We start from the raw sequence: 11839 nt of genomic DNA on the forward strand, positions 1-11839 counted from the left end.
TGTAATATAAGAAGAGAACAACCACTTCATCCAGCTCTGTACAGCACAAAAAACAAGGATATTACATTCCCAAATCAACTGGAAAAAGAGTAAGAAAGCATAAATGTGAAATAATTTTGAGAAGAGAATAAATAAGTAACACAGAAATCAGAAATGGCATTTTTAGCTTGATTATCTCCAGTTCAACCTAAGAAAATGTATCCCAGGTATTTTCCCTGAAATATAGATGTAGTTTAGCATCCAAGATGAGCTTTAGCTCATAGGAATCCCAGTCCCCCTTCAGTTTTAAAGGGCTTTTGACTTTTAATAGTGAGGTTTTAACCTCTATTGTGGGGTTTTGAGAATGATTTTCAGGCTTTCTTTTTTCCTGAAAATTTTGCCTTCATCTTCCAGTACATTAGAGGGAAATAAGAATACAATCAGTGGACAGCAGAATTCCCTGGGAAAAACCAAGAAGAGCCCCATGGCAATGATGCACAAGGGAATACAGCCAACAAAAAGAAACAAGTCTTTTTTTAGGCTGGAGTTTTTACAAGCACATTGCTTGTAGGCTTTGGTGTTCTGTTATTTTTTGTGGGGCTTTCTTTATCTGCTGCAGACAAGAGGTCTCAGACAGCCCCTGCAAAGGAAGACTACTGTAAACTATGAAATAAACTCTTCCTTCCTCCGGAGATTCCACTGGCAAATGAGCTCTGATGAAGTTTCCTCAGAGCTTTCTTCACAGTTTCTGCCATGACAAGGGTGAGTGCTTACCAGTAGGAAGCTCATTAAATGACTTGGAAAAGGGAATCTCCAGGAAAAGGCGTAGCATTTTCTGCCTTTTGGTGCCTGGGAGGATAAAAACTCTCCTGAAGTTGTCTATAAATTTTCTGTGCATACAGTTGTAACAGATGATCAATGTTTTAGAAAACAAAAAAAGAAAACAACAACAACCCTGCCCTATCAAGATTTATTAACATTAGTTTGTTGTAGAATAATGTTGAAATTAGGCCCTGCTGTATAAGTGCATTAAAATACCAGCTTCTGTCTGTGTCCTTCAGGTGGTTAAGCCTCCTAACAGAGAAGGGCTGGCAAACAGGAAAAGTTTTCATTTCCAGTTTGAGGCTAAATAAACAGCAGCCCTGATCTGATGCTGCCTGGAGACCTCAGGATTTCTGGTGCCTCTAAGCCAGGCTTGCCCAGGCCAGCCAAAAGCTGACCTCAGCTTTCCAGAGTTTCTTGATTTGTGTTTCTAGTTCTCACCTGCTAGAAAATGTTCATGTGCCTACAAATATTCAGTTGTTATTGCTGTTTTTAATCCTCACACTCTTCAGTAACTGCCTTGCTTTCTAAGACTTTGTTGCAATTTCTAGTCAACTCTCCTGATTTGTTAGTAACTGAGGCTGTTCTAGAATATACTCTTTATTCCATGCTCTTTTCTGAGATAATTTCTTTGATGGGGTAGAGATCTTTGGCTATTTGACAGTTCTTTCTTTTTTTTGTGGAAAAAAATGGGCGATACCAGTTGATGTCAGCTTGGAATCCAGAAGCCACTGATTTTTATTCTGTAAGAACAGGCTGAGGCTCCAAAATCAGAGCTCCAGCATGCACTGTATAAACTCAATCAATGCTTTACAGATGTGAAGTGGGTGCTACCCTGTGGCCTCCTATTGTTGCCAGCACTTGATGAGTCCTTTGCATGTTCAGCCTCATTAAATCCCATCCATAAGCAGTATAATTAATCAAAGTATACACAATAAATGTGCATGAATTCCTAGTGTATTGCCTTGTCCACTGAAATATTATATCTTGTCCACTGAAATTATTATATGTTCAGGTGCTGTAACTCTACTGAGATTAGGACATTGAAGAATTTGGTTCAAGGGACTCTTCAAAGCAAGGTCCACGTTTCAAGCCTGACTGTATTGTGAAGAGTTCCAGCAATCCTGGAGCTGACAAACCTGACACAAATGAGAGCTCTGCACAGCTGAGATCCATAGGAAGGGCTTGTGCTTTGCTGCAGTTCCCATTTTTGCTCCAGCTTTGAGTGTTGGTGCCTTTCCTACAGAGATGCCGGAAGAACTGACGCCTCCTTACTGCAGAACATTATGCCAGGTGAAAAAAATTGCAATCTGCTTATTCATGCATTTAATTCCATCTAATTGTCCTCCTCCTCCTCCTCCTTGATATCCTGGAATTGTGTGTTTCTGTCAGTAAAAGTTGGTCATGTGGCACTTGGCACTCTGTCACCACAGTGTGTCTCTCTGGCAAGGGGAAACATCCGTCCTGACGTGTGGGAGGGCCAGATCCTGGGATTTTCCAAGAAATTTGTTTTCCATGCGGAATTTCCCATCTCGTGGAGGGCAGGCTACTTGAGGGAATAAAAGGCAGAGCATTTCACAGTCCAGACACTTGGAGCTGAACTTGATTTTCAAGGCTGAGTTCATCCACTTTGCCACAGTCTCCGGGAAGCAGCGCAGAGGAATTCTGTCACCTGGACACTGCAGCTACAAAATGTGAGTAGAAATGGACTCTGATATTCTGCTTCACTGCCCAGCTAAAGGAAAACTGGACAGCTGGAAATCTGTGTCTATTTTCTTTAAAAGCTGCTTACATTTTAAAGTGTCTTGATATTAAAACCAGTTTTTAAATTAATAATTTGTGGAAATCCTACTTGTTTAAAAGTACATAGCAAAAATTGCATGACCAGTACTTTATATGGACTTTTGACTAATTTGTTTTTTACAAATGTGTTTCTTTGATTTCTCATAGCCATCTGCTTGAAAGACAGAGAAAACCCTCAGAAACATGATTTGCTTGCAGTTCCTATCTCTTCTTACCTATGGTAAGCGTGTATTTCTCTGTGTAGAAAACTAGTGGGATGGCAATATTAGTGTGACTGTTCTCTTTGAGCTCAGCATCAAAGAGAATTTTTGAACCTGCCCTAATTAACCTGAGGCTGTGCTCACACAGAAAAACCTTTGGATGCAATGGCACGTTTTCCCTGCTTTCCTGTCAAAGCCATAATTGGCTCCTATAAGTCTCAGAGCTTTTGTAGTTTCACAGGCTGAAGTCCTGGACTTGAAGCTGACTTGCTTGGTTTGAAGCTTGCCAGGTGATTGTTTATAAAATAATTACCACTAGTTTTTATGCATTTTTCAGATATTGACAAGTTTGCAGTGTTTATACAGCTTAAATGTCCTCTTCTAGAGAGAGAGGAGGGGAAAAGTCACACACCAACTTTTGGATATTTTCTCATTCTAGGACTCACAGTGCTGCAGGGGGTGAATGGGTGGACATACCATTATTCAGACACAAACATGACCTACAGGGAAGCAGAGCTGTGGTGCAGAAAGAAGTATACCAACCTGGTTGCCATCCAGAACAAGGAGGAAATCAATCATCTCAATACCTTCTTACCCTTCAATCCGGGTTACTACTGGATTGGAATCAGAAAAATTAATGGTGTGTGGACCTGGACTGGAACTAACAAAGAACTGACAGAAGAAGCAAGAAACTGGGCTTCAGGGGAGCCAAATGGCAAAGGGAACAACGAGGACTGCGTGGAGATCTACATCAAAAGAGGGAAGGATGATGGCAAATGGAATGATGAGCAGTGTGAGAAGAAGAAGGTTGCCTTGTGCTACACAGGTATGGCCTGATAAAGGTCACTCCAGTGTGAGCTGGAGCTGAGGTGGTGGCTGGGATGAGTTGTTTAACTTCATTTAATATTTACCTCAGAAAGTGGTCTTGGAGTTTCTAGCCAGCAGAATCCTTTTACTGTGAGCTAGTCTGTAAAAGGTGTGCATTTCAGAAATTCTTCTGTGAAATGACAGGATAACCCTCAATAGCAAACCCCCTGATTTTCTTTTCCTATACAAAGAGCTTGTTTAGTGTCAGAAAGATAAACAAAGTGCTAGCCAGGTTTTCTTAGTGGCTGTTGTTGATTCTTTCATAATTTGCTTTATTTTTTTTTTTTTTCCAGCTTCTTGCAACCCATCTCTCTGCAGTGGCCATGGAGAATGCATAGAGACCATCAACAACTACACCTGCCGTTGCAACCCTGGCTTCTATGGGCCAGAATGCGAGTTTGGTAAGATTATTTCATCCTGCTTTTTGACCAGCTCATGCTGCCTAGTGCTCAGTTTGGCTTCTTGGTTTAACTGCTCAGCCAAAGACACTGACTGTGTATCTTCTTGTGCTTCTTTGAAGTTGAGAGTTGTGATCCACTAGAGAAACCTGACCATGGGAGCCTTGAGTGCCACCATCCATTGGGGGACTTCAGCTACAACTCGTCCTGCACAGTTCAGTGTGAGGAGGGCTATGAGCTGACTGCACTGGAGTCTTTGCACTGTACCTCTGCTGGGCTCTGGTCTGCCCCCCTTGCAGCATGCAAAGGTGAGTTTGCTGCATTGCACATGGCCCTCTACACCTCAGGCAGTAGGTACAAATGGAAGTTTGGCCAATTCCTTTGTAAGACATTATGTGATGTAGGTGCTATTTTATTTCAGCAACTCAGGTCTCTGTTCCTGACGAGGTGAGATGAGTAGGGTGAATGTTCTGGCCTTGTTCCTTGCAGGGAAAGAATTTTCCAGCTCTAAGGTGGAAACAGGGAATTGAGATGACCTAGCTGTGAGACTGCTCTCAATTACTCCTGACTGTAGGAATAATTTTCTGAGGTGTTTGACTTAGAATAAGATACTTTTCTAAGCAAATGAAAGCATCAAAGGTCACCCAGCAACAATCAAAATAGGGAAATTTTGGATTGTAAAGAGTTGCTGTCATGAGCTAAGGATAAATTAACAGTCTTGCCTGAAGAGCCAGTTTTCCATTTTAAAATATTTCCCCTTCTGTCTGCTTTGTGGGATGGTGGCATAGCAGTATGCCATAGTAGTAGCTTTTCTAAACCTGCTCCTGTTTAGTGCATGTGTTGCTAAATTTCAGAAAAGAAAAAGACTTAAAATGGTTTGTTGCAAGCTAAGCTCTGTGCTCTTGTGCCTTTCAGCTGTGACCTGTCCTGCCCTGGAAGTGCCTGCCCACGGGGCTGTGAACTGCTCCCACCCCTCAGAGCAGCTCACCTGGGGAACCACCTGTGAGTTCAGCTGTGAGGAAGGATTTACCCTGACAGGAGCAGCTACCCTGCAGTGTGGCTCTGCAGGGGCCTGGGACAGGCAGCAGCCACAGTGTGCAGGTAATTCCCTTTCTCAGTCAGATGTAATCCAAGAGTGGCATTCATCCTCAGCACTTTTCCTAAGCAGATCCCAAGGTGGGGTCATTTAGCCTCGTGTTTTAGTGAGCAAACAGCAGAGCAGGGTGACAAACAGCACTCTGGGGCAGTGTCCCCAACACACACAACACCACACTTTAACAGTGGAGTGTTCTGGCAGGGATTCTTTATTCCCCAAATGGAGCAAGTGTCTGTTTATGCAGTCTAGGGTGGAAAGTAATCTGGAGCCATTCCCAGGGTGATTTGTGTGCTTTGGGTGCAGATTTAAGGGTTCTGGCTGTCTTGTACAGCCTGTTGAAATTTGTTTCTGAGACACTGGAAGGGAGCTATGCTGGCTCTGTAGAGGACAGATCTAGGCAGGGCATGTCTTGTTGCCAGCTCCTAGAAGGGTATTTCTTTATCCTGACCTACCCCAAACTAAGCTCTGTGCTTTTGTCCCTTTCAGCTGTGACCTGTCCTGCCCTGGAAGTGCCTGCCCACGGGGCTGTGAACTGCTCCCACCCCTCAGAGCAGCTCACCTGGGGAACAACCTGTGAGTTCAGCTGTGAGGAAGGATTTACTCTGACAGGAGCAGCTACCCTGCAGTGTGGCTCTGCAGGGGCCTGGGACAGGCAGCAGCCACAGTGTGCAGGTAATTTCCTAATTTCCTTCTCCCTGCTCAAATGCAAAGGTGAGGCTTGCTGGGTTGGAAATCATTGATTAAAGTTGGAAGAATCTGGAGAGACTTTCTCAGTCAGATGTAATCCAAGAGTGGCATTCATCCCCAGCCCTTTTCCTAAGCAGATCCCAAGGTGGGGTCATTTAGGTGTGTGTATTAGTGAGGAAACAGCAGAGGAGAGTGACAAACAACACTCTGGGGCAGTGTCCCCAACACACACAACACCACACTTTAACAGTGGAGTGTTCTGGCAGGGATTCTTTATTCCCCAAATGGAGCAAGTGTCTGTTTATGCAGTCTAGGGTGGAAAGTAATCTGGAGCCATTCCCAGGACGACTTGTGTGCTTTGGGTGCAGATTTAAGGGTTCTGGCAGCACTGTGCAACCTGCTGAAATCTGTTTCTGAGACACTGGAAGGGAGGTATGATGGCTCTGTAGGAACAGATCCAGGCAGGGCATGTCTTCTTGCCAGCTCCTAGAAGAGTGTTTGCTCATCCTGACCTACCCCAAACTAAGCTCTGTGCTCTTGTCCCTTTCAGCTGTGACCTGTCCTGCCCTGGACGTGCCTGCCCACGGGGCTGTGAACTGCTCCCACCCCTCAGAGCAGCTCACCTGGGGAACCACCTGTGAGTTCAGCTGTGAGGAAGGATTTACCCTGACAGGAGCAGCTACCCTGCAGTGTGGCTCTGCAGGGGCCTGGGACAGGCAGCAGCCACAGTGTGCAGGTAATTCCCTTTCTCAGTCAGATGTAATCCAAGAGTGGCATTCATCCCCAGCACTTTTCCTAAGCAGATCTCAAAGTGGGCTCATTTAGCCTCGTGTTTTAGTGAGGAAACAGCAGTTCAGGGTGACAAACAGCAGGAATAACCAAATCTTTTTGTGTTTCAGTCATACAGTGTGAAGCACTGAGCTCTCCTGAGAAAGGCTCCATGGATTGCTCCCACGGGGCTGGGATGTTCACCTACAACACCTCCTGCCACTTCAGCTGCCTGGAAGGATGGAGTCTCAATGGCTCTCGTGTTCTGGAGTGCAGCTCCTCAGGAAACTGGAGTGCCAGCCTGCCCACATGTGAAGGTATTTTGTCTGTGAGCAGCCACAGGGAGGTGGCACTGTATTTTTAGTCAGATGAGGCGTGGAAGGGTGGTAGTGGTGGTAATAGCAACCAGTGAGTTAGAACATGTGGAGAACTCCATTAATTCAAAAGCCCAACAAAATCACTCATGCTTGAAAATAGAAGAGGGGAAAAATCCTAAAAAATCTTGATGGAAAATATTGATTTCTTATATATATTTATCTATAAAAAACCCCTGCAACCAGATTTCAGTTCTCTCTGTTCGGTTTTTAAACAAAACATTTCTCAAAGCTTTTCTAGACAAGCAGAACCTTGTGGGGAAATCTGCACTCATAAGTTTGTTTCTCATTAGGAAAATTTTATAGGTTTTTTGATTTGGTGTGATAGTTTCTTGGAAGGACTCCTCATCCTAAAGACTTCCCAGAGCTTTTCTCTCAGAGGCTGCAATTTCAAAGGACAGAAGCTCAGCCTTGCCTTCTCATTTAGGCAGTAAGAGCTCTGTCACTGCCCTCAGCTGGAACACCCCTGGCCTGCCTGGAATGCTTTTGCTGGAGGTCCTAAAAGCTCAATCCCACTTTCATTTGCTTGAGCAGAATTTAGATCCTTGAAGAATTTCATTGATCTCAGCAGGATTGCTCAAAGAGGAAGATAGCACAGAGGGAGTTAAAATATGCACTGCAACATGAAAAATAAGAGGAGCACAAATTGCTATGCAAGGCTGGAGGTTAGAGACAGACCCTGGTGTAGGGAGCTTCTTGCCTTTGCCATTACTTTGGCAATGGATGGGGTAATTTTTAGTATTCAGCTTTTTACCTTGTGTACAGGAACAATCCTGTTTCAGCAAGCAAAAATTTAAGCGTTACCAGTTGCACTTCTGGTTCCTCTTGAAGAGCACGAGGAAAGGGAAGAAGGAGAGAGGGCTTCAAAGACCACCTTGATCTCACTGAAATCTTTTCATCCTTTCAGCCTCTGACCAAGCCAGCTACATCTCTGTGGGCATAGCAGCCACCTCTGCCTCTCTGCTGTCCACAGCATCATTCCTCCTTTGGCTCGCAAGGCGCTTCCGGAGAAAAGGTGAGCACCTGCTCTGCTTTATTTATCCTCCTGAAAAGTTTTCTGCGGAGGAAAAAACCCTATTCCAAACCACCAAAGCTCTATACCTTTCTCCTTGAAAAAGTAGTAATTCCCATACCTATAATTCCAAAATTATTTTCAAGTACACTCCATGTATGCCATGTTTGGCTTTTGGACGAACATCTGGAAAAGGAAAAAAAAAATAGTAAACCCCAAATATTTAGACAACAAGAATTAGGGCTCTTGTCTTGAAATACTAATATATTTTCTTATTCTTCTTGCAGCAAAGAAGTTTATTCCTTTCAGGTAAGTTGTGTCTCAAAAAAGCAACATGAAAAAAACCCCTGCCATCACCTTGCTAAAATCCATTTGATAAAAACCTGTTGTCACTAAAGTACTTTTCACTTTTTGTTTTATAGGGACTGGCAGGAAACAGCCAGTGAAGGTAGCTTCCAAAGTGCTGGCGAGAATGTCTAACCCAGGTGCTTCAGGTAAGCACATGTGATGGCTTCACTCACAAATTCTCCTCCTTTTAATCACACAAGCAATCAATCAGAGCTGCTAATTGCTGTACAGTTGCTGACACAGCAATGTGTGCTTTGGGACACCTAATATGCATCTTGGCATTGCATGGCAGTTCCTAACAAGACTGATGGATTTATTGCTGTAGAAATGATTGTTCAGCTCCTGAAGGATGATTGTGCTCAGCATTCTGTCCAGCTGCAAATGGTATTAGGAACACTTTTGTGCAGTTCTGCTACCTGCTGCATACAAAATTCCTCTGAGATGAGAGCAAATACAAATCTCTGCCAGTTTTCTGATTTATGGAGGAATTTTGTTCTCTCCACAGGAATTGCAGCCACCTTCACTTACATCTCAGATTTCTGGAGAATGAAACTGCCTGCAAATCAGCAGCTGTCCAGATGTTTTTACCTTTTGCTGACAAGAAGATTGACCTTGTGTGTGATTCAGAAATCTTGAACTCAAGCTGTCTGGTATTTCCATTGATGACAAACAGAGAACTCTGGCCTTGAGGCCAAATCCTGCCTCCATTCAGCCATGTATTTATCCTGAACTGGGAGCTTGCCATCTCCTGTGCAGGTGGTGAATAAGCAGAGCACTGCTGCCCAAAGAGGAGGCTGGTTCCTCCTCTGCTCCACTCAAAGGTACCAAGGTGAGGTGAAGAAATGCATTATTTCACATCATTTACTACTCTGCTGCAGGTGTCTCCTCTGGAGTCACAGGGGTTATGCCTGCAGAAACAGAAGAATCAGGATGGAAAAATATTCACTGAACAACTTTGAAACTTATTGATCTGGTTTGTGAAAGTCAGTTTATATTTTTATATCCCAGTCAATAGATATGCCTGCAGTGATATGGGCAATTATTTGGATTTCTGCTGCATATCCCAGAAAACTTAGATGCCTTTTTTTTTTTAAATATGACAGCACTAGGAGCCATGGTGCTTACACAGGGTACTCTGGTTTCTGAACACAGCAGGTAGATCTGAAATTATCTCATCCCTGTGGGATTCTGTACTGTAATATGTGTGTATACATATGTATTTATTTGAGCAGTTTTTATTGTGGATATTTCTGTGCTCTTAACTGTACATGTGTTGTAAAATACTTGTTCTTGAGTAGGTCTGTGGCTGTTGATCAGAATTTATTTGAAACTAAATGGGAAGTGTTTGTAAGGATTGCATGACTGCATAATGTTTACGAATGAAATGGAAGACTGAGATTTGTATGTTTATGTATTGAAAATATGATTTTTGTTAGCTGTTAAAAGTCTTCAAATGAGACTCTTTTAATTTATGTTTAAGTTATGATTATAAATTAAAAATCTCTCATTTAACCTGATACGTATTGTCCTATTTGTAACATTTTTTTTAATAAAATGTTTTCAATTTAACACTCCCTATTTGTAAATGTGAATTGTCCTATTTGTAACATTTTTTAATAAAATGTTTTTCAATTTAACACTCCCTATTTGTAAATGTGAATAATTTAAATTATTTGGGTCGGCTCTGTGACTTGTGTCTTCAGCAGAAGAATGGAGTCAGATTCATCATATTTAGGTTGGCCCTGTGACTTGTGGCTTCAACAGAGGGTAGGGAAAAGACTGGCTAAAAGCAGGGCTGTCCATTACTGGAGAATCACAGAATCACTGGCTTGGAAGAGACCTTTAAGACCATTGAGTCTCACCCATGCCCTAACACCATCTCAATTAAACCATGGCACTGAATGCCACAACCAATCCTTTTTTAAACACACCCAGGGACGGTGACTCCACCACCTCCCAGCGCAGACCATTCCAGTATTTATCACTCTTTCAACAAAAAAATTTTTCCCTAAAATACAACCTAAATTTCCCCTGGAGCTTCCCGCATTTCCCTAGCAGCCAGCAGATGGGGCTGACTGCCCGGGACTGGGACAACCAGGGCTGATCCCAAACCAGCATCCCCAGTCTGAAAGGGAGGAGGAAGGACCAGTGCCCCAGCTCCGGCAGGCCAGTGCAGGAGGGAGAGGAGAGCAGCAAGAGAAGCGAGCAGGTGATCTTGGTGCATAGCTAACAGCACAAACCCCAGGTTTTTGCAACTCTTTATGCTGGGATGTTGAAGGAGTTATCACAGGTCTGAGATAATGAATACATTTTTCTTTATACCCTTTTAAAGTTTGAAACCTACTTTACCTTTCTCCTAATCCCATCTCACAACAAAAAATAAACACATTAATAATTAACCATCTCCGAACACACAATGCTCTTCAGTACGTTAATCAAGAAATCTCAAAATTAACAAAACCTCAAATTAACAAACCAAACCCACTACAGCAGGGAAGCTGCACTGTACCTCTGAAGCTGCTTCCAGACAAAATCTGAGGGCCATTTCTGCCCCAACCAAAAGTCAAAAAAAGCCATTAGAGGCTTAGAGGTGCTGCTGTATTTGGAGGGTTCCCCATGGCAGGGAGGAATGATGCATCTGACTCCATGTACTCAGAAGGCTAATTTATTATTTTATAATAATATATTATATTAAAGAATACTATACTATACTATACTAAAGAATACAGAAAGGATACTTGCTGAATGCTAAAAAGACAATAATGAAAAATTGTGGCTCTTTCCAGAGTCCTGACACAGCTTGGTCCTGATTGGCCAATGAGTCAAAACAACTCAGAGCAGAATCCAATGGAACAATCACCTGTGGGTAAACAATCTCCAAACACATTCCACATGAGCACAACACAGGAGAAACAATTGAGATAAGAATTGTTTTCCTTTTCTCTGAGGCTTCTCAGCTTCCCAGGAGGAAAACCCTGGGCGAAGGGATTGTTCAGAGAATGTGAATGCCCCAAGGTGCTGCCCCACAGGGGACAGAGCCCATTGCTGCTTGTCCCAAAGCGATTAAAGAGCTGAGAGTGGCTGTCAGCACTTCCACTGCCTGGCCAAGGTGGGGCCCAGCCCTGGGAGCAGATGTAGAGCAGTAATCCTCAGGTTCCCTGAGGGACGCAGGGATTAGCCCGGAACGCCCTGCTCTGAATCCCTGAGGAGCTGTTTTGAGAGCTAAAGCACCACATGGATCCCCTGGGCTGCCCTTGTTGGTGTCCTCTACTGCATGGCCATCCTTTATCCAGCATGGATCCCACCCTGCTGCCCAGGGCAGTTCAGCTTCTCCTTTCCTCACCAGAGCTGGTGCTTCTAGCAGTTTTCCCTGGGATCTTACAGGGGCTTTATTGCCAGCAAATAAAATTATCCCTCTTCTTTCTCCAAGCCTTGTGACTTCTAGAATCTCTTCTGTTGCGACTTGTGACTCAATGCTCTTCTGT

At 43.5% G+C, this 11839-nt stretch overlaps 1 protein-coding gene across 1 annotated transcript; it reads left to right on the top strand.

The window, feature by feature from the left end:
- The first annotated feature begins 2402 nt into the window (after nucleotides 1–2402).
- SELE (selectin E) lies at nucleotides 2403–9924 on the top strand. Its single transcript, XM_058808748.1, has 13 exons — nucleotides 2403–2495; nucleotides 2752–2824; nucleotides 3244–3630; nucleotides 3965–4072; nucleotides 4192–4377; nucleotides 4985–5170; nucleotides 5652–5837; nucleotides 6403–6588; nucleotides 6752–6937; nucleotides 7902–8009; nucleotides 8294–8315; nucleotides 8429–8500; nucleotides 8860–9924. The coding sequence occupies exons 2-12, from the start codon at nucleotides 2788–2790 to the stop codon at nucleotides 8484–8486; spliced, it is 1650 nt and encodes a 549-aa protein (XP_058664731.1). The 5' UTR covers nucleotides 2403–2495; nucleotides 2752–2787; the 3' UTR covers nucleotides 8487–8500; nucleotides 8860–9924.
- Nucleotides 9925–11839: the final 1915 nt, after the last annotated feature.

Source organism: Ammospiza caudacuta, chromosome 7 (assembly GCF_027887145.1).
Source record: "Ammospiza caudacuta isolate bAmmCau1 chromosome 7, bAmmCau1.pri, whole genome shotgun sequence".
NCBI lineage: Eukaryota > Metazoa > Chordata > Aves > Passeriformes > Passerellidae > Ammospiza > Ammospiza caudacuta.